Here is a 25096-nt window from a genome sequence, read left to right on the forward strand (position 1 = left end):
AGTGGCACCTTAAATGAATAAGGTGCGATAAAGCAGGCTGACATTCAAATTCCAGCAGTCAGTACGCTGGAGGTCTCGCCCAGAGGACCTGTGGAATCCAGATAGGCGTCTCGAAAGTAGCACCCATGTTTTTTAGGGCCAATGGCTGGATCAGGTGAGCTGCAAGCTGATAGGTGTTCTCCTGCTGCACTCACGCCACCGAGACTTTTCTCCAAAACTGGCAGTGTCAGTGTATGAAAGGTTCCGTGGTAAAAGTCCTGTTTCAAAAACAAGTGGATCGTGGAAAGAAGCAAAAATACCGGGTCGTGGTATAAAACAAACAGTAGTTATTTTGCAACGCATTTCTCAGTCTATTCCAGACCGTTTCATCATGATGCCTGATGAAACGGTCTGAAATAGACTGAGAAACGCGTTGCAAAATAAATACTGTTTGTTTTATACCACGACCCGGTATTTTTGCTTCTTTCCACGATCCACTTGTTTTTGAAACAGGACTTTTACCATGGAACCTTTCATACACTGACACTGTCAGTTTTGGAGAAAAGTCTCAGTGACGTGAGTGCAGCAGGAGAACACCTATCAGCTTGCAGCTCACCTGGTCCGGCCATTGGCCCTAAAAAACGTGGGTGCTACTTTCTAGACGCCTATCTGGATTCCACAGGTCCTCTGGGTGAGACCTCCAGCGTACTGACTGCTGGAATTTGAATGTCAGCCTGCTTTATCGCACCTTATTAATTTAAGGTGCCACTTTCCTTGTGAGTAGTTTTTTGCACATCACTTTTATATTTGTTGTTTTAACGATTCACATTATGTTGGCGCCCCTTGTTTATCTTCCATTCTAGACACCCTGACCCATCGCACCGCGGGACACAAGAGGAGCACGCCAAACACCTGAACACATCACCGTTCACATATTAGGATTGGACACTTATTTTTTACATCACAGCAATTTTTGGGACATTGATAAGTACTTTTTATATATTTTACTCATCGCCACAAATATCATTGTTTATCTGTGATATCTGATTATTTCAATGTATCACTAATATTATACACAAATTGTCCTGAGCACTTGTTTTACTCACAATTTATTTTCGTCATTATTATTAATTTTTTACACATACCAAACACTGTGCTGTTTATATTTATTTATGCATACGGGTACAAACCCAATCATAAAGTGTTAGGTCCTACTTTGATAACCTGTGTTCCAAGCGCATCCTCTTAGGTTTTTCCTCCTCAGGAATTTCTTTTTATAAATCAGAAAGTTGTTTAAAATCACATTTTTGGTTTTCATATCCCTTTAAAGCCTTAAATGATCAAATTATAGTAGTAACACTTTTAAGATGCATGTATATGGGCTTATTCCTTCTTTAAGGTAGTTCTCATGATTTCTGATATTTTGTTTTACCTTATAAACTATATTTTGGATGGTCCTGTTGTCTACAAGCAGGTCTCTTCCTATCCTTTATCTTTTTAAAAAATATGTAAAATACAATTGTAACCCATTGTTTACAACATCCAAGCCCCTTATGGATAAGTAAATGTGTGCATGTTATGAAGATTACATCCAATCCAAATGCATATCCAGTCAGCAATAGTAGCATATAACACAGGTTTATATTGATTAAAAATAGTTTTGTTTTTTAAGACCACGTTGATATATAAATAAAGTTAAATGTCTCTTGAAACCGAAACTAGCAAATTAAGTTTTGCACAAATACTGCTTTTGGTAAATCGTTAGTCAATTAAAAAATGCTGGAATTAATATATAAAATTACAAAAATGTAATGTGTTATACAGAGTAAATTATACTAATGCATCCTTTTGAAAATATGATGTAACATATGGACAATAATGTGATGAACCAGTTGAGATGCATGATTGGATATAATACTGTTGGCAAGGATTTCAAGTTACGCTTAATCCTTTTCATTAAATATGCGAGCGGACAAGCTTTTCAACTTGAGAAGTCCACTCGCCTTCGCTACTTCACTTAAAGGTCCAGTAAACCCTCCAAATAATGTTACTATGTGCAGAATTATATAACATTAGACTAGAGTCAGCTTTCTAAATCAAAGTATTTCATTAATATTTACTTACGAAAACTAATTTTACAGACCACAAACAACTAGATAAACTAATTGTATAAGGAATACAATAGAGTTTGTAGCAAAGAATTCCACAAAGTTAATATTGATATAACTCCAAGAGAGAATTGTTAGGGTTAAACACTGTTATTTTAAAAGTTCCATACCCTTCATGCTATTAAATCTTTATTAATTAAACTAGGAACACACATTCATACAGTAGCAGAAGATTATTAAAAACACTTTAACCTAGTTTTTCAGTAATTATTTGTTGATTCAAATATTCATTCAGTATTGGTAAACATGGGCCCACTGATATTATAATATAGAGTAAGCTAAGCCCTTACAATCCGAGGGCTAAATTACTTTTAAATTTTAGACATCTAATACAATGGGCACCATGATTGAGTATCTATAATTATTGAATCATAATTTCTCCAACATAGGTGTGTCCGGTCCACGGCGTCATCCTTACTTGTGGGATATTCTCTTCCCCAACAGGAAATGGCAAAGAGCCCAGCAAAGCTGGTCACATGATCCCTCCTAGGCTCCGCCTACCCCAGTCATTCTCTTTGCCGTTGTACAGGCAACATCTCCACGGAGATGGCTTAGAGTTTTTTAGTGTTTAACTGTAGTTTTTATTATTCAATCAAGAGTTTGTTATTTTAAAATAGTGCTGGTATGTACTATTTACTCAGAAACAGAAAAGAGATGAAGATTTCTGTTTGTATGAGGAAAATGATTTTAGCACCGTAACTAAAATCCATGGCTGTTCCACACAGGACTGTTGAGAGCAATTAACTTCAGTTGGGGGAACAGTGTGCAGTCTCTTACTGCTTGAGGTATGACACATTCTAACAAGACGATGTAATGCTGGAAGCTGTCATTTTCCCTATGGGATCCGGTAAGCCATGTTTATTAAGATAGTAAATAAGGGCTTCACAAGGGCTTATTAAGACTGTAGACTTTTTCTGGGCTAAATCGATTCTTTATTAACACATATTTAGCCTTGAGGAATCATTTATTCTGGGTATTTTGATATGATTATATCGGCAGGCACTGTTTTAGACACCTTATTCTTTAGGGGCTTTCCCTAATCATAGTCAGAGCCTCATTTTCGCGCCGGTATGGCGCACTTGTTTTTGAGGACAGCATGGCATGCAGCTGCATGTGTGTGGAGCTCTGATACATAGAAAAGTCTTTCTGAAGGCATCATTTGGTATCGTATTCCCCTTTGGGCTTGGTTGGGTCTCAGCAAAGCAGATTCCAGGGACTGTAAAGGGGTTAAATATAAAAACGGCTCCGGTTCCGTTATTTTAAGGGTTAAAGCTTCCAAATTTGGTGTGCAATACTTTTAAAGCTTTAAGACACTGTGGTGAAATTTTGGTGAATTTTGAACAATTCCTTCATACTTTTTCGCAATTGCAGTAATAAAGTGTGTTTAGTTTAAAATTTAAAGTGACAGTAACGGTTTTATTTTAAAACGTTTTTTGTGCTTTGTTATCAAGTTTATGCCTGTTTAACATGTCTGAACTACCAGATAGATTGTGTTCTGACTGTGGGGAAACCAAGGTTCCTTCTCATTTAACTATATGTATTTTATGTCATAAAAAATTTTAGTAAAAATGATGCCCAAGATGATTCCTCAAGTGAGGGGAGTAAGCATGGTACTGCATCATCCCCTCCTTCGTCTACACCAGTCTTGCCCATACAGGAGGCCCCTAGTACATCTAGTGCGCCAATACTCCTTACTATGCAACATTTAACGGCTGTAATGGATAATTCTATCAAAAACATTTTAGCCAATATGCCCACTTATCAGCGAAAGCGCGACTGCTCTGTTTTAGAAAATTCTGTAGAGCATGAGAACGCTGATGATATGGTTTCTGAAGGGCCCCTACACCAGTCTGAGGGGGCCAGGGAGGTTTTGTCTGAGGGAGAAATTTCAGATTCAGGAAACATTTCTCAACAAGCTGAACCTGATGTGATTACTTTTAAATTTAAGTTGGAACATCTCCGCGCTCTGCTTAAGGAGGTGTTATCCAATTTGGATGATTGTGATTATCTGGTCATTCCAGAACCACTATGTAAAATGGAAAAGTTCTTAGAGGCCCCGGGGCCCCCCGAAGCTTTTCCTATATCCAAGCGGGTGGCGTACATTGTTAGTAAAGAATGGGACTGGCCCGGTATACCTTTAGTACCTCCCCCCATATTTATAAAATTGTTTTCCTATAGTCGACCCCAGAAAGGACTGATGGCAGACAGTCCCCAAGGTCGAGGGGGCGGTTTCTACTCTACACAAGCGCGCCACTATACCCATAGAAGATAGTTGTGCTTTCCAAGATCCTATGGATAAAAAATTAGAAGGTCTGCTAAAGATGTTTGTTCAGCAAGGTTCCCTTCTACAACCAATTGCATGCATTGTCCCTGTCACTGCAGCCGCGTGTTTCTAGTTTGATGAGCTAGGAAAGGCGATTATTAGTAATTCTTCTTCTTATGAGGAGATTATGGACAGAATTCGTGCTCTTAAATTGGCTAATTCTTTCACCCTAGACGCCACCTTGCAATTGGCTAGGTTAGCGGCGAAAAAATTCTGGGTTTGCTATTGTGGCGCAGAGCGCTTTGGTTAAAATCTTGGGCAGCGGATGCGTCTTCCAAGAACAAATTGCTTGACATTCCTTTCAAGGGGAAAACACTCTTTGGCCCTGACTTGAAAGAGATTATCTCTGATATCACTGGGGGCAAGGGCCACGCCCTTCCTCAGGATAGGTCTTTTCAAGACCAAAAATAAACCTAAGTTTCGTCCCTTTCGCAGAAACGGATCAGCCCCAAGGGCTACGTCCTCTAAGCAGGAAGGTAATACTTCTCAAGCCAATCCAGCCTGGAGACCTATGCAAGGCTGGAACAAAGGAAAGCAGGCCAGGAAACCTGCCACTGCTACCAAGACAGCATGAAATGCGGGCCCCCGATCCGGGACCGGATCTGGTGGGGGGCAGACTCTCTCTCTTCGCTCAGGCTTGGGCAAGAGATGTTCTGGATCCTTGGGCGCTAGAAATAGTCTCCCAAGGTTATTCTCTGGAGTTCAAGGGGCTTCCTCCAAGGGGGAGGTTCCACAGGTCTCAGTTGTCTTCAGACCACATAAGAAGACAGGCATTCTTACATTGGGTAGAAGACCTGCTAAAAATGGGAGTGATTCATCCTGTTCCATTAGGAGAACAAGGGATGGGGTTCTACTCCAATCTGTTCATAGTTCCCAAAAAAGAGGGAACGTTCAGACCAATCTTAGATCTCAAGATCTTGAACAAGTTTCTCAAGGTTCCATCGTTCAAGATGGAAACCATTCGAACACTTCTTCCTTCCATCCAGAAAGGTCAATTCATGACCAAGGTGGATTTCAAGGATGCGTATCTACATATTCCTATCCACAAGGAACATCATCGGTTCCTAAGGTTTGCATTCCTGGACAAGCATTTCCAGTTCGTGGCATTTTCTTTCGGATTAGCCACTGCTCCTAGGATTTTCTCATAGGTACTAGGGTCCCTTCTGGCGGTGCTAAGACCAAGGGGCATTGCTGTAGTACCTTACTTGGACGACATTCTGATTTGAGCGTCGTCCCTTCCTCAAGTAAAGGCTCACACGGACATTGTCCTGGCCTTTCTCAGATCTCACGGATGGAAAGTGAACGTGGAAAAGAGTTCTCTATCCCCGTCAACGAGGGTTCCCTTCTTGGGAACTATAATAGACTCCTTAGAAATGAGGATTTTTCTGACAGAAGCCAGAAAAACAAAACTTCTAGACTCTTGTCGGATACTTCATTCCGTTCCTCTTCCTTCCATAGCGCAGTGCATGGAAGTGATAGGTTTGATGGTAGCGGCAATGGACATAGTTCCTTTTGTGCGCATTCATCTAAGACCATTACAACTGTTCATGCTCAGTCAGTGGAATGGGGACTATTCAGACTTGTCTCCGAAGATACAAGTAAATCAGAGGACCAGAGACTCATTCCGTTGGTGGCTGTCCCTGGACAACCTGTCACAAGGGATGACCTTCCGCAGACCAGAGTGGGTCATTGTCACGACCGACGCCAGTCTGATGGGCTGGGGCGCGGTCTGGGGATCCCTGAAAGCTCAGGGTCTTTGGTCTCGGGTAGAATCTCTTCTACCGATAAATATTCTGGAACTGAGAGCGATATTCAATGCTCTCAAAGCTTGGCCTCAGCTAGCGAGGGCCAAGTTCATACATCAACCATCAGGGGGAACAAGGAGTTCCCTAGCGATGGAAGAAGTGACCAAAATCATTCTATGGGCGGAGTCTCACTCCTGCCACCTGTCTGCTATCCACATCCCAGGAGGGGAAAATTGGGAAGCGGATTTTCTGAGTCGTCAGACATTGCATCCGGGGGAGTGGGAACTCCATCCGGAAATCTTTGCCCAAGTCACTCAACCGTGGGGCATTCCAGACATGGATCTGATGGCCTCTCGTCAGAACTTCAGAGTTCCTTACTACGGGTACAGATCCAGGGATCCCAAGGCGGCTCTAGTGGATGCACTAGTAGCACCTTGGACCTTCAAACTAGCTTATGTGTTCCCGCCGTTTCCTCTCATCCCCAGGCTGGTAGCCAGGATCAATCAGGAGAGGGCGTCGGTGATTTTGATAGCTCCTGCGTGGCCACGCAGGACTTGGTATGCAGATCTGGTGAATATGTCATCGGCTCCACCATGGAAGCTACCTTTGAGAGACCTTCTTGTTCTAGGTCCGTTCGACCCACTCCAGCTGACTGCTTGGAGATTGAACGCTTGATCTTATCAAAGCGAGGGTTCTCAGATTCTGTTATTAATACTCTTGTTCAGGCCTGAAAGCCTGTAACCAGAAAAATTACCACATAATTTGGTATATCTGTTGGTGTGAATCTGCAGGATTCCCTTGGGACAAGGTTAAGATTCCTAAGAGTCTATCCTTCCTTCGAGAAGGATTGGAAAAAGGATTATCTGCAAGTTCCTTGATGGGACAGATTTCTGCCTTGTCTGTGTTACTTCACAAAAAGCTGGCAGCTGTGCCAGATGTTCTAGCCTTTGTTCAGGCTCTGGTTAGAATCAAGCCTGTTTACAAAATTTTGACTCCTCCTTGGAGTCTCAACCTAGTTCTTTCAGTTCTTCAGAGGGTTCCGTTTGAACCCTTACATTCCGTTGATATAAAGTTATTATCTTGGAAAGTTTTGTTTTTAGTTGCAATTTCTTCTGCTAGAAGAGTTTCAGAATTATCTGCTCTGCAGTGTTCTTCTCCTTATCTGGTGTTCCATGCAGATAAGGTGGTTTTGCGTACTAAACCTGGTTTTCTTCCAGTTTCAAAGAAGGAACGTTTGTTGCACAACTTGGATGTAGTTCGTGCTCTCAAATTTTACTTAGCAGCTACTAAGGATTTCAGACAAACTTTGTCTTTGTTTGTTGTTTATTCTGGTAAACGGAGAGGTCAAAAAGCAACTTCTACCTCTCTCTCCTTCTGGATTAAAAGCATTATCCGATTGGCTTATGAGACTGCCGGTCGGCAGCCTCCTGAAAGAATCACAGCTCACTCCACTAGGGCTGTGGCTTCCACATGGGCCTTCAAGAACGAGGCTTCTGTTGATCAGATATGTAAGGCAGCGACTTGGTCTTCACTGCACACTTTTTCTAAATTTTACAAATTTGATACTTTTGCTTCTTCTGAGGCTATTTTTGGGAGAAAGGTTTTGCAAGCCGTGGTGCCTTCCATTTAGGTGACCTGATTTACTCCCTCCCTTCATCCGTGTCCTAAAGCTTTGGTATTGGTTCCCACAAGTAAGGATGACGCCGTGGACCGGACACACCTATGTTGGAGAAAACAGAATTTATGTTTACCTGATAAATTACTTTCTCCAACGGTGTGTCCGGTCCACGGCCCGCCCTGGTTTTTTTAATCAGGTCTGATAATTTATTTTCTTTAACTACAGTCACCACGGTAACATATGGTTTCTCCTATGCAAATATTCCTCCTTAACGTCGGTCGAATGACTGGGGTAGGCGGAGCCTAGGAGGGATCATGTGACCAGCTTTGCTGGGCTCTTTGCCATTTCCTGTTGGGGAAGAGAATATCCCACAAGTAAGGATGACGCCGTGGACCGGACACACCGTTGGAGAAAGTAATTTATCAGGTAAACATAAATTCTGTTATCTAGTTTTCAACTAGGTAAGCAAGTTAAAAAAGGACAGACAGGAGAGACACAGCTACTCCTGCTGGACCCCTGACGCGTGTTTCGCAGAACGCTTCCTCAGAGGGGGTGCGGGCCGCTGCTACTCAGCGTTATTTATGCAGCCATTTTGCCCACCTTCCGGATGTAATTGGTGCTCTTTCCATAATCATATGCATCCGATTAGCCAATATGCCTGTCAATCATTTCTACCGGTTCTTGAACATCTGACTCCCATACGTCATTGAGAGGCGTGTATTGTAGGGCGTGTCATAACAATGATCTAATCCAATCATGAAATTGCAGTAAGGGGGTGTGTACAGTCGCACTGCACTGATTGGATGATCATGTTGTGGTTTGCACGGAGAATTGATTCTGTTTTTACTTCCAATTATGTTCTCCTATTTCATATTAGCCAACTGTGAATACTTATGATATTTCAATTCTAGATCCTAAAATGAACATATGCCAATTCTCTGGGTCAGAGTAAACTAACGGTCGATAATAACCTCAAATCTCACCAACAGTGTACTAATCTATATGGTTATACATATGCAACCCCACCTTCACACAAGCAAACAGAACACCATTATATGCGCTAACATGTTACGACAATATATATGTAGAATAATATGTTCTCACATTATATTCGTAATTGTGTATTCCGGATTGGAGGGTATACCTGTCAATCATTTCAGTCAATACTCTTATGCACAGCTTGGGTGCTTCGATTATAGGGTATATCTCAACATTGCTCTTATCCAATCACGGAAGTATCTATAAGAGGTGTGTATCAGAGCATTACATTAATTGGAGGATCATGTTAAGATGTAAATAAAGCACGGGTTCATAGGTTGCTTGCGGCGATGATGATCATACTCCTTATCAACAAACATGAATAATAAGAATCATAGGATATGAATTTATTTTGTCTTGATATTTCAACTCGCATGATTGGATAGTGGATAACGTAAATAAGTTTACTATAAGAATTATAATCATTTATGTTGTTACAATTAGGTGGTCAGATTGTCATATTGAATCATCAAGTTATTTGAATCATCAAGTTATTTGAATCATTCATTCCAAAAGGTTTAGCTGCATTTAATGAATGATTCAAATAACTTTTTTGTGTACTTATAAATCTAAGAAATTCAACATATTTAATAGAACAAATGTATAAGATCAATTTATCTTTCCCACTTATGGTTGATTCAGAGAAAGTATGAATACTTTTGAGTCACCGAAAGTTTTAATAAAAAATGTTTTCTATCTGCCCTAATAGTCCAATATAAAGAAGTTTTTCTGTGACAAGATAATAGGAAAACATATGTAAATGTATACATGGACAATATGTGTTTAGGAATCTCTGACAGATATCAGCTTTACTATTAAAAATACTATTTTAGGGGTAATAATTTGTTGTGGGAAGTTTTGAGGTACACTGAATGTATAATATATAATCTGATGCCAAGTTTGCATATTAACTATCTGTTGAAATGAGTATATACATTGGTGCTAGAATCATAAGATAATCTGGTCGGCACCGGGTGTAAAGATACGATTAAGAAGTTAAAATAAGCAAACAGGAAGCTTGTAACATTGGTGTAATCATTATATTTATTTATGCCCTATGAATATGACAATCTGACCACCTAATTGTAACAACATAAATGATTATAATTCTTATAGTAAACTTATTTACGTTATCCACTATCCAATCATGCGAGTTGAAATATCAAGACAAAATAAATTCATATCCTATGATTCTTATTATTCATGTTTGTTGATAAGGAGTATGATCATCATCGCCGCAAGGAACCTATGAACCCGTGCTTTATTTACATCTTAACATGATCCTCCAATTAATGTAATGCTCTGATACACACCTCTTATAGATACTTCCGTGATTGGATAAGAGCAATGTTGAGATATACCCTATAATCGAAGCACCCAAGCTGTGCATAAGAGTATTGACTGAAATGATTGACAGGTATACCCTCCAATCCGGAATACACAATTACGAATATAATGTGAGAACATATTATTCTACATATATATTGTCGTAACATGTTAGCGCATATAATGGTGTTCTGTTTGCTTGTGTGAAGGTGGGGTTGCATATGTATAACCATATAGATTAGTACACTGTTGGTGAGATTTGAGGTTATTATCGACCGTTAGTTTACTCTGACCCAGAGAATTGGCATATGTTCATTTTAGGATCTAGAATTGAAATATCATAAGTATTCACAGTTGGCTAATATGAAATAGGAGAACATAATTGGAAGTAAAAACAGAATCAATGCTCCGTGCAAACCACAACATGATCATCCAATCAGTGCAGTGCGACTGTACACACCCCCTTACTGCAATTTCATGATTGGATTAGATCATTGTTATGACACGCCCTACAATACACGCCTCTCAATGACGTATGGGAGTCAGATGTTCAAGAACCGGTAGAAATGATTGACAGGCATATTGGCTAATCGGATGCATATGATTATGGAAAGAGCACCAATTACATCCGGAAGGTGGGCAAAATGGCTGCATAAATAATGCTGAGTAGCAGCGGCCCGCACCCCCTCTGAGGAAGTGTTCTGTGAAACGCGCGTCAGGGGTCCTGCAGGAGTAGCCGTGTCTCTCCTGTCTGTCCTTTTTTAACTTGCTTACCTAGTTGAAAACTAGATATTATGATTCAATAATTATAGATACTCAATCATGGTGCCCATTGTATTAGATTACTCAATCATGGTGCCCATTGTATTAGATGTCTAAAATTTAAAAGTAATTTAGCCCTCGGATTGTAAGGGCTTAGCTTACTCTATATTACAATATCAGTGGGCCCATGTTTACCAATACTGAATGAATATTTGAATCGACAAATAATTACTGAAAAACTAGGTTAAAGTGTTTTTAATAATCTTCTGCTACTGTATGAATGTGTGTTCCTAGTTTAATTAATAAAGATTTAATAGCATGAATGGTATGGAACTTTTAAAATAACAGTGTTTAACCCTAACAATTCTCTCTTGGAGTTATATTAATATTAACTTTGTGGAATTCTTTGCTACAAACTCTATTGTATTCCTTATACAATTAGTTTATCTAGTTGTGTGTGGTCTGTTTTCTGAGAATCCACATCAGGTGCTTGTTCTAGTAAATATAAAACATTAATGTAATACTTTAATTTAAGGTATACGGATTGCAATATATAATATGTAACAGCATCTGTTATTGTTCAAACTCCAATAATCCCCACCCACAATATTCTAATTTTACAGACCGCCGCTCCTTGCTCTACTCAGCAGATCTCTTTCTTTCCTAAGCGCATCTGGGCACGCTGTCTAGTCACAGCCGGCCCAATTGCGCAATTAAACTAAATGTAGCTTTCTCCTGCTCTGGTCTGGTAGCGGGAGCGATCTACATTTAGTTTAACGGTGCAGTCGGGCCGGCTGTGACTTGACAACGTGCCCAGATGTGCTTAGGAAGGAAACGGACCCGCTCAGTAGAGCAAGGAGTGGCGGTCTGTAAAATTAGTTTTCATAGATAAATATTAATGAAATACTTTATTTTAGACATCTGACACTATGTGCAGAGTTATACAACATTATTTGGTGAGTTTACTGGTCCTTTAAGTGAGCGTATAAAGCCTGTCCCTTCTCTTGCGCGGCCAATCGTGAGAGAAGGGAGTACTAGAGCTGAAACAACTAATCAGCATAATCGAAAATAATCGATTATGAAAATAGTTGTCAACATATCGATTAGTTGGTTTGCAATTAGTTGCACCAGCTGCTTTACTCCGCTGAGTTCCTGCACATGGTATTGTGTTTTATGGTTATGCCCTTATCCTAAAGGACGTCTACAGACATTTCTTTTGCAAGATGTACGGAGTCCACGGATTCATCCTTACTTGTGGGATATTATCCTTTCTAACAGGAAGTGGCAAAGAGAGCACCACAGCAGAGCTGTCTATATAGCTCCCCCCTTAACTCCACCCCCCAGTCATTCACTTTGCCGGCTCTAAGCAGGAAGGCTAAAGTGAAAGAGGTGTTAAACTGTTAGTTTTATTTTATCTTCAATCAAGAGTTTGTTATTTTTAAATGGTACCGATGTTATACTATTTACTCTCAGGCAGAACATAGAGGAAGATTTCTGCCTGGAAGGATGATGATCTTAGCATTTGTAACTAAGGTCCACTGCTGTTCCCACAGAAGCTTAGGAGTACAGGAAAACTTCAGTGTGAGGAACAGTTTCTTGCTATACAGCAATGCGGTATGTTCAGTCATTTTTTCTGCAGAGACTGTGTTAACTCAGAAAGGCTGACAGTATCCCCATTAGGGGAAGGGTAAGCAGTAATCCTAGTTTCATAAGGGGCATTACTAGCTTGCATAAAGGGCTAATCTTATGGGCACTCAGTTTGTATATGATATAGTAGGCAAACGTTTGTGTGTTCTGGGAGTACTGTTTTTTATTCTGATGGGACATCTTTTTGAGGGTACACTTGGCTTATTTAGGGGTTTTATAACCCACATGGCTTACAAAAAAGGTTTTGATTTTGTGTAGGCCCCAGCAACATCTAGTGAGATGGGTGGGGCCTATTTTCGCGCCTCAGTTGCGCATTTAGTTTATGCAGACAAGCAGCAAGCAACATCTCCAGAGGTCCTGGTATAACTCTGGGGCTTAATCGAAGCTTTATCTCCCCACATTATCGTTCCCTAAGGGCAGGTAGGGCCACAGCGGAGCTGTGGCAAGGTGCTGACGGGATTTTTACCGGTTTTGGACATTTGTCAATCCGGTTTTCTTATTTGGGGGTTTATTGCTTATTTACTTGTGGTGCAACCTTACTAAAGCTTAGTGGGTATACTGTAAAAATTTCGGAAAATTTGAAGCAATTTTAAGCAGTTTGTGTATGCCTTTTTTTTCTCTTAAAGGCACAGTACCGTTTTTGAAAATTGTGTTTTTTTTATTAAATAAAATGTTTTCCAAGCTTGCTTGTCTCATTACTAGCCTGTTCAACATGTCTGACATTGAGGAAAGTCATTGCTCAATTTGTTTAGAAGCCATTGTGGAACCCCCTTTTAGAATGTGTCCCACTTGTACTGACATGTCTATAAATTGCAAACAGCATATTTTGACTTATAAGAGTTTGGCATTAGATGTTTCTCAGACAGAAGGAAATCAGTTTTTTCCATCTAGTTCTGCCCAAGTGTCACAACTAGTAACGCCCATACAAGCGACGCCAAGTACTTCTAGTGCGTCTAATTCTTTCACCTTGCAATGATATGGCCTCAGTTATGAATACTACCCTCACAGAGGTTTTATCTAAACTGCCAGGGTTGCAAGGGAAGCGCAGTAGCTCTGGGTTAAGAACAAATGCTGAGACTTCTGACGCTTTAGTAGCCGTATCCGATATTCCCTCACAATGTTCTGAGGTAGGGATGAGGGATTTGCTATCTGAGGGAGAGATTTCTGATTCAGGAAGGATGTTCCCTCAGACAGATTCAGATATGACGGCATTTAAATTTAAGCTAGAACACCTCCGCTTATTGCTCAGGGAGGTTTTAGCGACTCTGGATGATTGAGACCCTATTGTAGTTCCAGAGAAATTGTGTAAAATGGACAAATATTTAGAGGTTCCTATTTACACTGATGTTTTTCCGGCCCCTAAGAGGATTTCGGACATTGTTACTAAGGAGTGGGATAGACCAGGTATTCCGTTCGCTCCCCCTCCTGTTTTTAAGAAAATGTTTCTCATATCTGACACCATGAGGGACTCATAGCAGACGGTCCCTAAGGTGGAGGGAGCTATTTCTACTTTGGCTAAGCGTACAACTATACCTATTGAAGACAGTTGTGCTTTCATTGATCCTATGGATAAAAAATTAGGGGGTTTCCTAAAGAAAATTTTTGTTCATCAAGGTTTTCTTCTTCAACCTATAGCGTGCATTGTTCCTGTAACCACTGCAGCTGCCTTCTGGTTTGAGGCTCTAGAAGAGGCTCTTCAGGTGGAGACCCCACTAGATGATATTCTGGACAGAATTTAGGCTCTTAAGCTAGCTAATTCTTTTATTACAGACGCCGCTTTTCATCTTGCTAAGTTAGCGGCAAAGAATTCAGGTTTTGCCATTTTAGTGCGTAGAGCGTTATGGCTTAAGTCCTGATCGGCTGATGTGTCATCATAATCTAAGCTTTTGACTACCCCTTTCAAAGGTAAGACCCTATTCGGTCCTGCACTGAAAGAGATCATTTCAGACATCACTGGGGGGAAGGGTCAAGCCCTCCCCCAAGATAAGTCAAATAAGACAAGGACCAAACAAAATAATTTTCGTTCCTTTCGAAACTTCATGGGTGGTCCCGCTTCCTCTTCCCCTGCTGCAAAGCAAGAGGGGAACTTTGCTCAATCCAAACCAACCTGGAAACCTAACCAGGCTTGGAACAAGGGTAAACAGGCCAAAAAGCCTGCTGCTGCCACTAAGACAGCATGAAGGGGTAGCCCCCGATCCGGGACCGGATCAAGACTCTCTCTCTTTGCTCAGGCCTGGGCAAGAGACGTTCAGGACTCCTGGGCAGTAGAAATTGTAACCCAGCGGTATCTTCTAGATTTCAAAGATTCTCCTCCAAGGGGGAGATTCCATCTTTCTCAATTGTCTGTAAACCAGACAAAAAGAGAGGCGTTCTTACGCTGTGTAGAAGACCTTTTTACCATGGGAGTGATCTGCCCAGTTCTAAAAGCAGAACAGGGACAAGGTTTTTACTCCAATCTGTTTGTGGTTCCCGAAAAGAGGGAACCTTCAGACCAATTCTAGATCTCAAGATCCTAAACCAATTCCTAAGAGTTCCATCCTTCAAGATGGAGACCATTCAGACTATTTTACCAATGAACCAGGAGGTTCAATATATGACCACCGTGGATTTAAAGGATGCGTATCTACACATTCCTATCCACAGCGACTCATCACCAGTTCCTCAGGTTTGCCTTTCTGGACAGGCATTATCAGTTTGTGGCTTTTCCCTTTGGGTTGGCCACAGCGCCAAGAATCTTCACAAAGGTGCTAGGGTCCCTTCTGGCGGTCCTAAGGCCGCGGGGCATAGCAGTTGCGCCTTATCTAGACGACATCCTAATTCAAGCGTCAATTTTCCAGCTAGCCAAGTCTCACACGGACTTAGTGTTGGCCTTTCTAACATCTCATGGGTGGAAGGTGAACGTAAAAAAGAGTTCTCTTATTCCTCTCACAAGAGTTCCATTCCTGGGAACTCTGATAGATTCGGTGGACATGAACATTTTTCTGACAGAGGTCAGGAAATCAAAGATTTTAACCACTTGCCGAGCTCTTCATTCCATTCCTCGGCCGTCAGTGGCTCAGTGTATGGAGGTAATCGGACTTATGGTAGCGGCAATGGACATAGTTCAGTTTGCTCGCTTGCATCTCAGACCACTGCAACTAGGCATGCTCAAACAGTGGAATGGGGATTATGCAGATTTATCTCCTCAGATAATTCTGGATCAAGAGACCAGAGACTCTCTTCTTTGGTGGTTGTCACAGGATCACCTGTCCCGGGGAATGTGTTTCCGCAGGGCAGCGTGGGTTATACTGACGACGGACGCCAGCCTACTGGGCTGGGGTGCAGTCTGGAATTCCCTGAAAGCTCAGGGTTTGTGGACTCAGGAGGAGGCCCTCCTACCGATAAATATTCTGGAATTAAGAGTGATATTTAATGCTCTACAGGCGTGGCCTCAGCTGGCTTTGGCCAGATTGATCAGATTTCAGTCGGACAACATCACGACTGTAGCTTATATCAATCATCAGGGGGGAACAAGGAGTTCCTTGGCGATGATAGACGTTTCCAGGATAATCCGAAGGGCAGAGACTCACTCTTGCCATCTAAAAGCGATCTATATCCCAGGGGGTAGAGAACTGGGAGGCAGATTTTCTAAGTCGTCAGACTTTTCATCCAGGGGAGTGGGAGCTCCATCCGGAGGTGTTTGCTCAACTGGTTCAGCTATGGGGCACACCAGAATTGGATCTGATGGCGTCTCGTCAGAACGCCAAACTTCCTTGTTACGGATACAGTTCCAGGGATCCTCAGGCAGTACTGATAGATGCTCTAGCAGTACCCTGGTCGTTCAACCTGGTTTATGTGTTTCCACCTTTCCCTCTCCTTCCGTGTCTGATTGCCAGAATCAAACAGGAGAGAGCTTCTGTGATTTTGATAGCACCTGCCTGGCCACGCAGGACTTGGTATTTAGATATGGTGGACATGTCATCTCTGCCACCATGGACTCTGCCACTGCTACAGGACCTTCTGATTCAAGGTCCGTTCAAGCATCTTCTCTGCAACTAACTGCCTGGAGATTGAACGCTTGATTTTATCAAAGCGAGGTTTCTCTGAGTCAGTCATAGATACCTTGATTCAGGCTCGAAAGCCTGTCACTGGAAGATCTATCATAAGATATGGCGTAAATATATTTTTTGGTGCAAATCCAAAGGCTACTCATGGAGTAAGATCAGGATTCCTAGGATTTTATCCTTTCTTCAAGAAGGATTGGAGAAAGGATTGTCAGCTAGTTCCTTAAAAGGACAAATATCTGCTTTGTCCATTCTATTGCACAAGCATCTGGCAGATGTCACAGACGTTCTGGCTTTTTATCAGGCTTTAGTTAGAATCAAGCCTGTGTTTAAACCTGTTGCTCCGCCATGGAGTCTAAATTTAGTTCTTAATGTTCTTCAGGGGGTTCCGTTTGAACCCATGCATTCCATAGATATTAAGCTTCTATCTTGGAAAGTTCTGTTTCTAGTTGCTATCTCTTCAGCTCGAAGGGTTTCTGAATTATCTGCATTACAATGTGACTCGCCTTATCTTGTTTTACCTGATAAGGTAGTTTTGCGTACCAAACCTGGGTTCCTCCCTAAGGTTGTTACTAACAGGAATATCAATCAGGAGATTATTGTTCCTTCTCTGTGTCCTAATCCTTCTAAGAAGGAACGTTTATTGCACAACTTGGACGTGGTTCATGCTTTGAAGTTCTATTTGCAGGCAACCAAAGATTTTTGTCAATCATCTTCTTTGTTTGTTGTCTATTCTGGAAAACGTAGGGGTCAAAAGGCTACGGCTACCTCTCTTTCCTTTTGGCTGAAAAGCATCATCCGTTTGGCTTATGAGACTGCTGGACAGCAGCCTCCTGAAAGAATTACTGCTCACTCTACTAGAGCGGTGGCTTCCACATGGGCTTTTAAAAATGATGCTTCTGTTGAACAGATTTGTAAGGCTGCGACTTGGTCTTCGCTTCATATCTGATGACGGCAAAACGCCGAAACGCGTAATACCGTTTTTTCTTGTGCTTGCAAGCCATTTTATGGTCTATACTTTGTTTTATCCAGTTGCTAAAATAAATGATTATATTCTAAAGTGCTTTCCTGTGCATCGCTATCTTTTGTTTTTTTCTACTATGGTCTTCGCTTCATACCTTTTCCAAATTTTAAATTTTGCTTCTTCGGAGGCTATTTTTGGGGGAGAGGTTTTGCAAGCAGTGGTTTCTTCCGTTTAGGCTCCTGTCTTGTCCCTCCCTTCATCCGTGTCCTAAGGCTTTGGTATTGGTATCCCACAAGTAAGGATGAATCCGTGGACTCGGTACATCTTGCAAAAGAAAACAAAATTTATGCTTAACTGATACATTTCTTTCTTTTGTATTTACCGAGTCCACGGCCCGCCCTGTCCAAGACAGATAGTATTTTTTATTGAAAACTTCAGTCACCTCTGCACCTTTATAGTTTCTCCTTTTTCTTCCTTGGCCTTCGGTCGAATGACTGAGGGGTGGAGTTAAGGGGGGAGCTATATAGACAGCTCTGCTGGGGTGCTCTCTTTGCCACTTCCTGTTAGGAAGGATATTATCCCACAAGTAAGGATGAATCCATGGACTCGGTACATCGCAAAATAAAGAAATTTATCAGGTAAGCATAAATTTTGTTTTTACTTTTCCCTTTGTCAGGACACTATAAGTTTATTTTTAAGTTTACAACTACTCCTAGTTTATGTGCAACCCAGAAATAAAATAGGAGTCTTAATTTGGATTGTTTATATTAAATCAGGTGATTTGAGACTATGCCCATGATATAGTGCCACACTTATTTACACCTAGCCCTAGATTGATTGCATTTATTATATGAATTGATGTCACTATTATCTGTTTGCACAATTATTAGCATATAGCTTGCTATTGCTGATTATATGTACTGTATAGATAAATGTGTACGGCTGTGTCCTGTTACTAAAATATAGTCTTTAGACTTTTTTTTTTTTTTTTAATTAATTGGAATATGTACCAAATTCAACCTCTAAGTATATATCTGTTATTTTAGAAGTGGACTAGATATTTTTTCCCTTAACCTTATAGCTGGTTGTTTACCATTGCATATAGATATTCAAGATATGTTTATGTCAGAATAAAGTCCAGGCTTACTTTTTTAAGAGGCCCCTTGCATTGGTGGAGAGCTAGCAAAGACAAATAGCCCACCTTGGTGGAATTGGCAAAACCCTTCTTATGCATCTCAGGCACCTCAACACCACCTGAGCACCTCTTCTCTGCTGCAGGCAAAATAGCTTGCAAAAAAGAGAGCCAGCCTCAGCTAGGAGCATGTGGACATGTTGACATTTTTGCATTTCAATGCAAAGTTTCTGAAAGAGTGAATAATAGAATGTTATAAACAGTGATAGTCTACCTATTACTTGTTCTAACTCTTTTCAAACAGTTTGTGCTTTTGTTTTACCTAATTATAAAAATGTGTTCTGCTGCTTAAAAAATTGGGCCAACAGTTGTGTTAGAGTAAAGTTGTAAAGTTTGAGTCTGAAGTTTATATTTATAACACTCAGTATGTGTATTTTATTTTAAATATAGCATTTTTTTTTTTATCCGATTAGTTGATTCATCAAAAAATTATCGGCCGATTAATCGATTATGTAAATAATCATTAGTTGCAGCCCTAGAAGGGACTGTCAATCACCTAGAGCGAGCTCTCTGTGATTTTCCCTCCTCACCTCAGAGGTGGCGTAGAGCATATGTTAACCTGCCCTTCAAGGGCTCCGGAGCAGCTTTTGCCGCTTAGTACATGGACCCCATAGAGGTTAACAATTCATTTACTTACTTTTATTTTAGATTTATATAACTGGAACATTATTATTTTAATTCTTGACCAATGTAATACATATGTATTTTAAATTCATTAGGTATCCAGACAAGAAAACTTAGAATTTTGATTTATTTACAGAATAAATACTTTATAAATAGTATTTACCATATAATATAATATTTTCCATTAATGATATACCTGAGAAATATTATGTTTCTTTCTGTTTACAGAGTGGTCTGCTTTCTTCCTTTAGTCTATCAATGACTGATCTTTCAAAATCATGTGAGAATCTTTCAGCTGTAATGCTTTATAATCCTGGGTAAGAAAATCATATATTTTATTTTTTGTACCAGTTTATTTCATTAAATGATCATTTATAGACTATGGGCACACCACTGATATATTTTAAAGACATTTTTTTAATCTGTTGTAGCTTCAGTGTATTAGAAACATATTTTGTTATCTCTGCATTTTTAAAAGATTACCTGTATCTTAACAATAATGCAAGTGGTAAGAATGGATCCAGCAGTTGGGTTTCATATTGACAGAATATTGAGTATTATTTAAAGCAGGGGTCAGCACCTTGGGCCACCAGATGTTTTAGAACTAAATTTCCTATGATGCTGAGACACTCTTTAGGCTGTCTGAGCATCATGAGAGATGTAGTTCCAAAACATCTGGGACCCCAAGGTGCTGACCCCTGCTTTAAAGGGACACCTACATAAAATAGCCACATAATCATTTTAAAGCAAACGATTTTAATAAATTATGCACAACTAGTCCTAAAGCCCGTGTACACGGGCCAATATTTGAAGTACAGCGGTTCCACCACTTGCTCTCTCTCTATCCCCCCTCTCTTCTGCTCTCTCCCCCCTCTCTTTTGCTCCCTCTATCCCCCCTCTTTTGCGCTCTCTCTCCTTCCTTTTGCTTTTCTCTCTCCCCCTCTCTTTTGCTCTTTCTCTCCCCTCTCTTATGCTCTCTCTCCCCCCTCTCTTATGCTCTCTCTCTACCCTCTCTTATGCTCTCTCTCTCCCCTCTCTTATGCGCTCTCTCTCCCCTCTCTATTGCGCTCTCTCTCTGCTCTCTTTTGCGCTCTATACCCTCTTTTGCACTCTCCCCTCTCTTTTGCACTCTCCCCCTCTCTTTTGCTCTCTCTCTCCACTTTCTCCCCCCTCTCTTTTGCTCTCTCTCCCTCCCCCTCTCTTTTGCTGTCTCTCTCCCTCTCTTTTGCTCTCCCTCCCCCTCTCTTTTGCTGTCTCTCTCCCTCTCTTTTGCTCTCTCCATCTCCCCTCCTTTGATCTCTCTCTCCCCCCTCTATTTTGCTGTCTCTCTCCGTCTCTTTTGCTCTCTCTCTAAGTCTCTATCCCCCCTCTTTTGAGCTCTTGGCACGGCCCACCCAGCCCGCCCACTTCACGCCTGGCCATGCCCATGTCCGGCCGGCCTGTTACTCACTCTGCAGTGTTGAAGGCCAGGTGTGTCCTCGCGTGCAGTGTCTACTGCGCATGATAGCTTCGGACAAACACACTTGGCCTTTTATTATATAGGATGCATTGGTTTCTTATTGTTGCTGAGCACTTTACTGTGACTAATTTCAGGGAGCTTATTTCTGACAGCCTCAAATTGGCTTATTATATTTTAGGGGGGAGGGGGAGTGATTAAATTAAAAAAACAAAAATGTAGGTTCTGATACCGAAAATCCTGTGTGTAGGGCTAAATTTTAACTTACATTCTATACAAAATAATCAAATATAATCGTGTTAAAAATGTTTTAGCATCAAATGGAATGTTTTTGTTTTTTTCTAAATGACTGCATTCTTATTTCACTTATCTGCCCATTTGTGTAATATACATGGTTTATATTTTCAACAAGATAGATTCTAGCTTTATTAAAAATGTTCCTTTCATTACATTCCTCTGATAAGGAAGAGTCTTGACAGCATGTGCCACTCAGCTCTGTGTCATTCACATAAATACACCAGCAGCACATCATATTTGCTGTTGATTTATGTGCATATGTGATGTAGATGTCAATTCTGCCTGAATGACTGTCACAAAATGGCTTTTTAAGAGTTATGTAAAGTAGTAAAAACCAAAATAGATTTTGTGCTTATGACCTACACCCAAAGGTGAGATATGTAATGTCTGTTAATTTGCTGATATCAGTCTTAAAAATGCGCTTTGTTCCACACTCCCTAGAGTGGCCAAAAAGCAAATTGTTTGACCTAATTTTTCAAATGTTGCAAATTTCCTAAACCAGCTATTTGATGTCTAGATTACAGATTTTGCTTTTTGGGCACTCTAGGGAGTCTCGGCCAAACCCAATTTCTACAGAAAAAAATGGTGTTAAATGTCTTTTAAGCACCAATGTTAAGTATTTAATTGCATCCTTTATGAATGAATTTTATTTCCCCTACACACACGCATTATTTGTTTTTAAAGTTGAATGTTTATTTTAAAGCTGCCCTGAATATTCTATTACAGAATTACTCTATTTGCAATGTTTTGTTGGATAATAAGTAGATGTAGAAGTGTAAATTCTTATTTTCAGAGGTGACAATGAAACCCTATTCAGTTACGAAAATAGCGTTTTGTATATTAGAAATATAGAATGTAGCACCTGGTGAGACTATTAATAAAACTGCAATATTATCACACCCACTATTCAACTGTCAGCATGTGTTAGTAAAGAAGATTGTGTGTTTTTAGCTTAAATGCACATGGATGTCAAAATTAAATGTTTGGGGTTTAGATAGGGCATTTCAGTTTGTTTGTTTTAAAAGATAAAATGAATGTAATACAATTTTATTTTTTTTAACACACAAAATATAAACAAACCAAACAAATAAAACTCGTAAACTATGTCGCTGTGTTTGTCTTATAAATAAGTAAACTTATTATTGCTCAACCCCATGTAGTAGATGAGTAACTATTACTCTTGTTGATATGTCTTTTCAATTTAAAATTGGGAGATTCTAGCTTAATTCATATTTTGATCTCTCCCATCCTTAAATATCCAGTAAAACCACACCTTGTGGAAGGATTCCACTGTATTTTGTATATAAGCAGCAGATTCATACATTTTATATGCGGTCTGAATTTTAGATAGAATCTTGTGCCACTCTGACACCCCTAGTTTTCAATATTTGGCTATACTGGTTCTAGTAATGGTACACAATATTCTGAAAAAAGTATTAATCTGAGCATTATATTTAGTATTCCTAACATTCAATAAAGCTTGTGAAATAGTCAGTGTGATATTCTCATCTAAGGGTGAACTCAGTAAGTCGATTAATTGTCTCCATATTACACAAACTTTCGGACATTCCCACCACATATGTCACTGAACATCCTCTATAACAGTTTCTAGAGCTTCCATTAACCGAGTGGGCCATCAGTATCTGAGTTAGATACCATCTAAAAGTGGATTTAACACAATTCTCTCTCAAATATGCACTTAATAATCCTCTGTGTGAATTATAAAATATTGATTCCCATTTACTTCTATCTAAATTTATATTGATATCAGATTCCCATTTTAACATAATGGGGGATTTAGTCCTACTTTTGGTAGCTTATATATGGAGATGCATCTGAGAAATAGTGTGTTTTGGCCTGTTTAAGGAACTACAGAGACGTTCGAGAGTCGAGGGTGAATCAAATGTCGCCTTTAGTATGTATTTATGTAGGGCAGTCTGGATCTGAAGATATAAAAACCACGGCAAACAAAGAGGATCTAATTTAATTTTTAACTGATTGTAGGTAAGATATATCTTATTTAACATGAAGTCCGCTACTCTATAGAGACCTTTGTTTTCCCATTTAGCTATAAGTATTTTACAGTCTCTGGGAAGAAGGTATTTTAAAGGCCGAATTAGGGATTTTGGTGGTATCAGTTTGTTATCTTTCTCCACTCTTCTCTACTGTCTGCCAGATAATTTGGTAATCTGTGACTGATATTGTTGTTTCTTTATAGTAGTGTCTTTAGTTATCCTCAGGGGATTCCAATATAACCCCCCCCCCCTTCTGCCAATCTGTGAAATCTGGACCAAACTAACTGCATTATAGTAGTCCAAAATATGTGGGACACCCACTCCCACCAACTGTATATGGCGTGTCAGAGTCTGGAAGGGCACTTCTAAGAAAGCTATGCATCGATGATTGTACTATCTGTAAATCGTTTCTAACTATACAAATTGGTAAAGCTCGGAACAAGTACTGAATTCTTGGGAGAATGCTCATTTTTAAAGCAGTTAGTCTGCCATACAAGGAAAAACTGTACTTCCGCCATCTACCCAGGTCTTCTTTAATGGATCCAAATAGTGGTACATAGTTTGCTTTGTAGAGCTGAGAGGAGTGTGTCAATTTTAATCCCCAGGTATGTTATAGAATGTGTGGCCCATCTAAGATCAAAATTTGCATTAATGTTTAATGGTGTGTCTAGGCAATGCTATGGGTAGGGCTTCACACTTATCCAAATTGATTTTGTAACCTGAAATAGTGGAAAAGGTGAATAATATTGTATACATTGGGTAGAGAAATTAGAGGTTTAGATAACAAAAATAGGATATCGTCTGCAAAAAGGGTTATTTTATGGTTCACTTCTCCTACCTTCAGTCCTGTCGCTTGGGTGTTTCCAATAGTTGTGACTAATGGTTCTATGCAAATGGCAAATAAGAGGGGAAAGTGGACATAACTGTCTAGTTCCCTCTAATATATAAAAAGTTTTGGATTGGTGCCCTATGACACGAACATAGGCCATCAGATTAGAGTATAGGTTTTTAATAGCTGTCACAAAAGAGCCCTGAAAGCCCATCTTCGTCAAGACTGTTTGCATATAGATCCAATCCACTATCAAATGCCTTCTCCTCATCCAGCGCCAGAAGCAGAGAAGGCACTCACAGGAGCAGACTTTGAAAGTGTTAAGCATAAACTAATGCATTAAAGTATTTGGTTTGGTGCTTTTGTGTCCTTTAAAAAAAAAAAAAATATAATAGTATAGGCTCCATTAAAGAAACCTGATCAGACAAGGGAAGACAACTCTGAACCGCATTTTCATTTGCACAAGTGTCGTCTCAAGAGGGGCTTTCAATCACCCTGGTCGGACAAGTCTGGGGGTTTGCAATTCGCCAGCACAGAGCTGGCATATAGTTTAGGAAGCTTCTTAAAGGGATATGAAACACATTTTTTTCTTTCATGATTCAGACAGAGGTTTTTAAATAACTTTGTAATTAATTGTATTATTAATTTTTATCTGGTCTTTTGTTTAAAAGCAGTGACATATGCTTGAAAGCCAGCCCACTTCTGGAGCGCTATATGGCACCAGTTTTGTAAGAATGTTATCCATTTGCAAGAGCAATAGATTGCAGCAGTATTTCCTGTCTTGAAGTGCTACAGATGCCTACCTAAGTATCTCTTCAACAAAGAATATCATGGGAACAAAGCAAATTTGATAATAGAAGTAAATTGGAAACTTTTTTTAAATTATATGCTCTGTCTGAATCGCAATATATATATTTTTTATATACCTTTAATGAGCCAGCAGATGAAGGTGCTTCAAAGTCGCATCTACAGCTTGTTAAATGGAGCCCTATAACTTGCATATAAAGTTTGTCCAAACCAGTATTTAAGGTCTCTTAAATAGACAATGTCAAAGCAGTGACTTATATCAA

At 40.0% G+C, this 25096-nt stretch overlaps 1 protein-coding gene across 2 annotated transcripts in view; it reads left to right on the forward strand.

The window, feature by feature from the left end:
• KIF16B (kinesin family member 16B) overlaps window positions 1-25096 on the forward strand; it is a 999411-nt gene that overhangs the window by 527840 nt on the left and 446475 nt on the right. For both annotated transcript variants that reach the window (XM_053712121.1, XM_053712122.1), the window contains one exon: window positions 19658-19746. In XM_053712121.1, coding sequence (XP_053568096.1) covers window positions 19658-19746 — 89 coding nt within the window. The remainder of the gene's footprint in view (window positions 1-19657; window positions 19747-25096) is intronic.

The sequence above is a fragment of the Bombina bombina genome, chromosome 4 (genome assembly GCF_027579735.1).
Source record: "Bombina bombina isolate aBomBom1 chromosome 4, aBomBom1.pri, whole genome shotgun sequence".
In the NCBI taxonomy this organism is placed as follows: domain Eukaryota; kingdom Metazoa; phylum Chordata; class Amphibia; order Anura; family Bombinatoridae; genus Bombina; species Bombina bombina.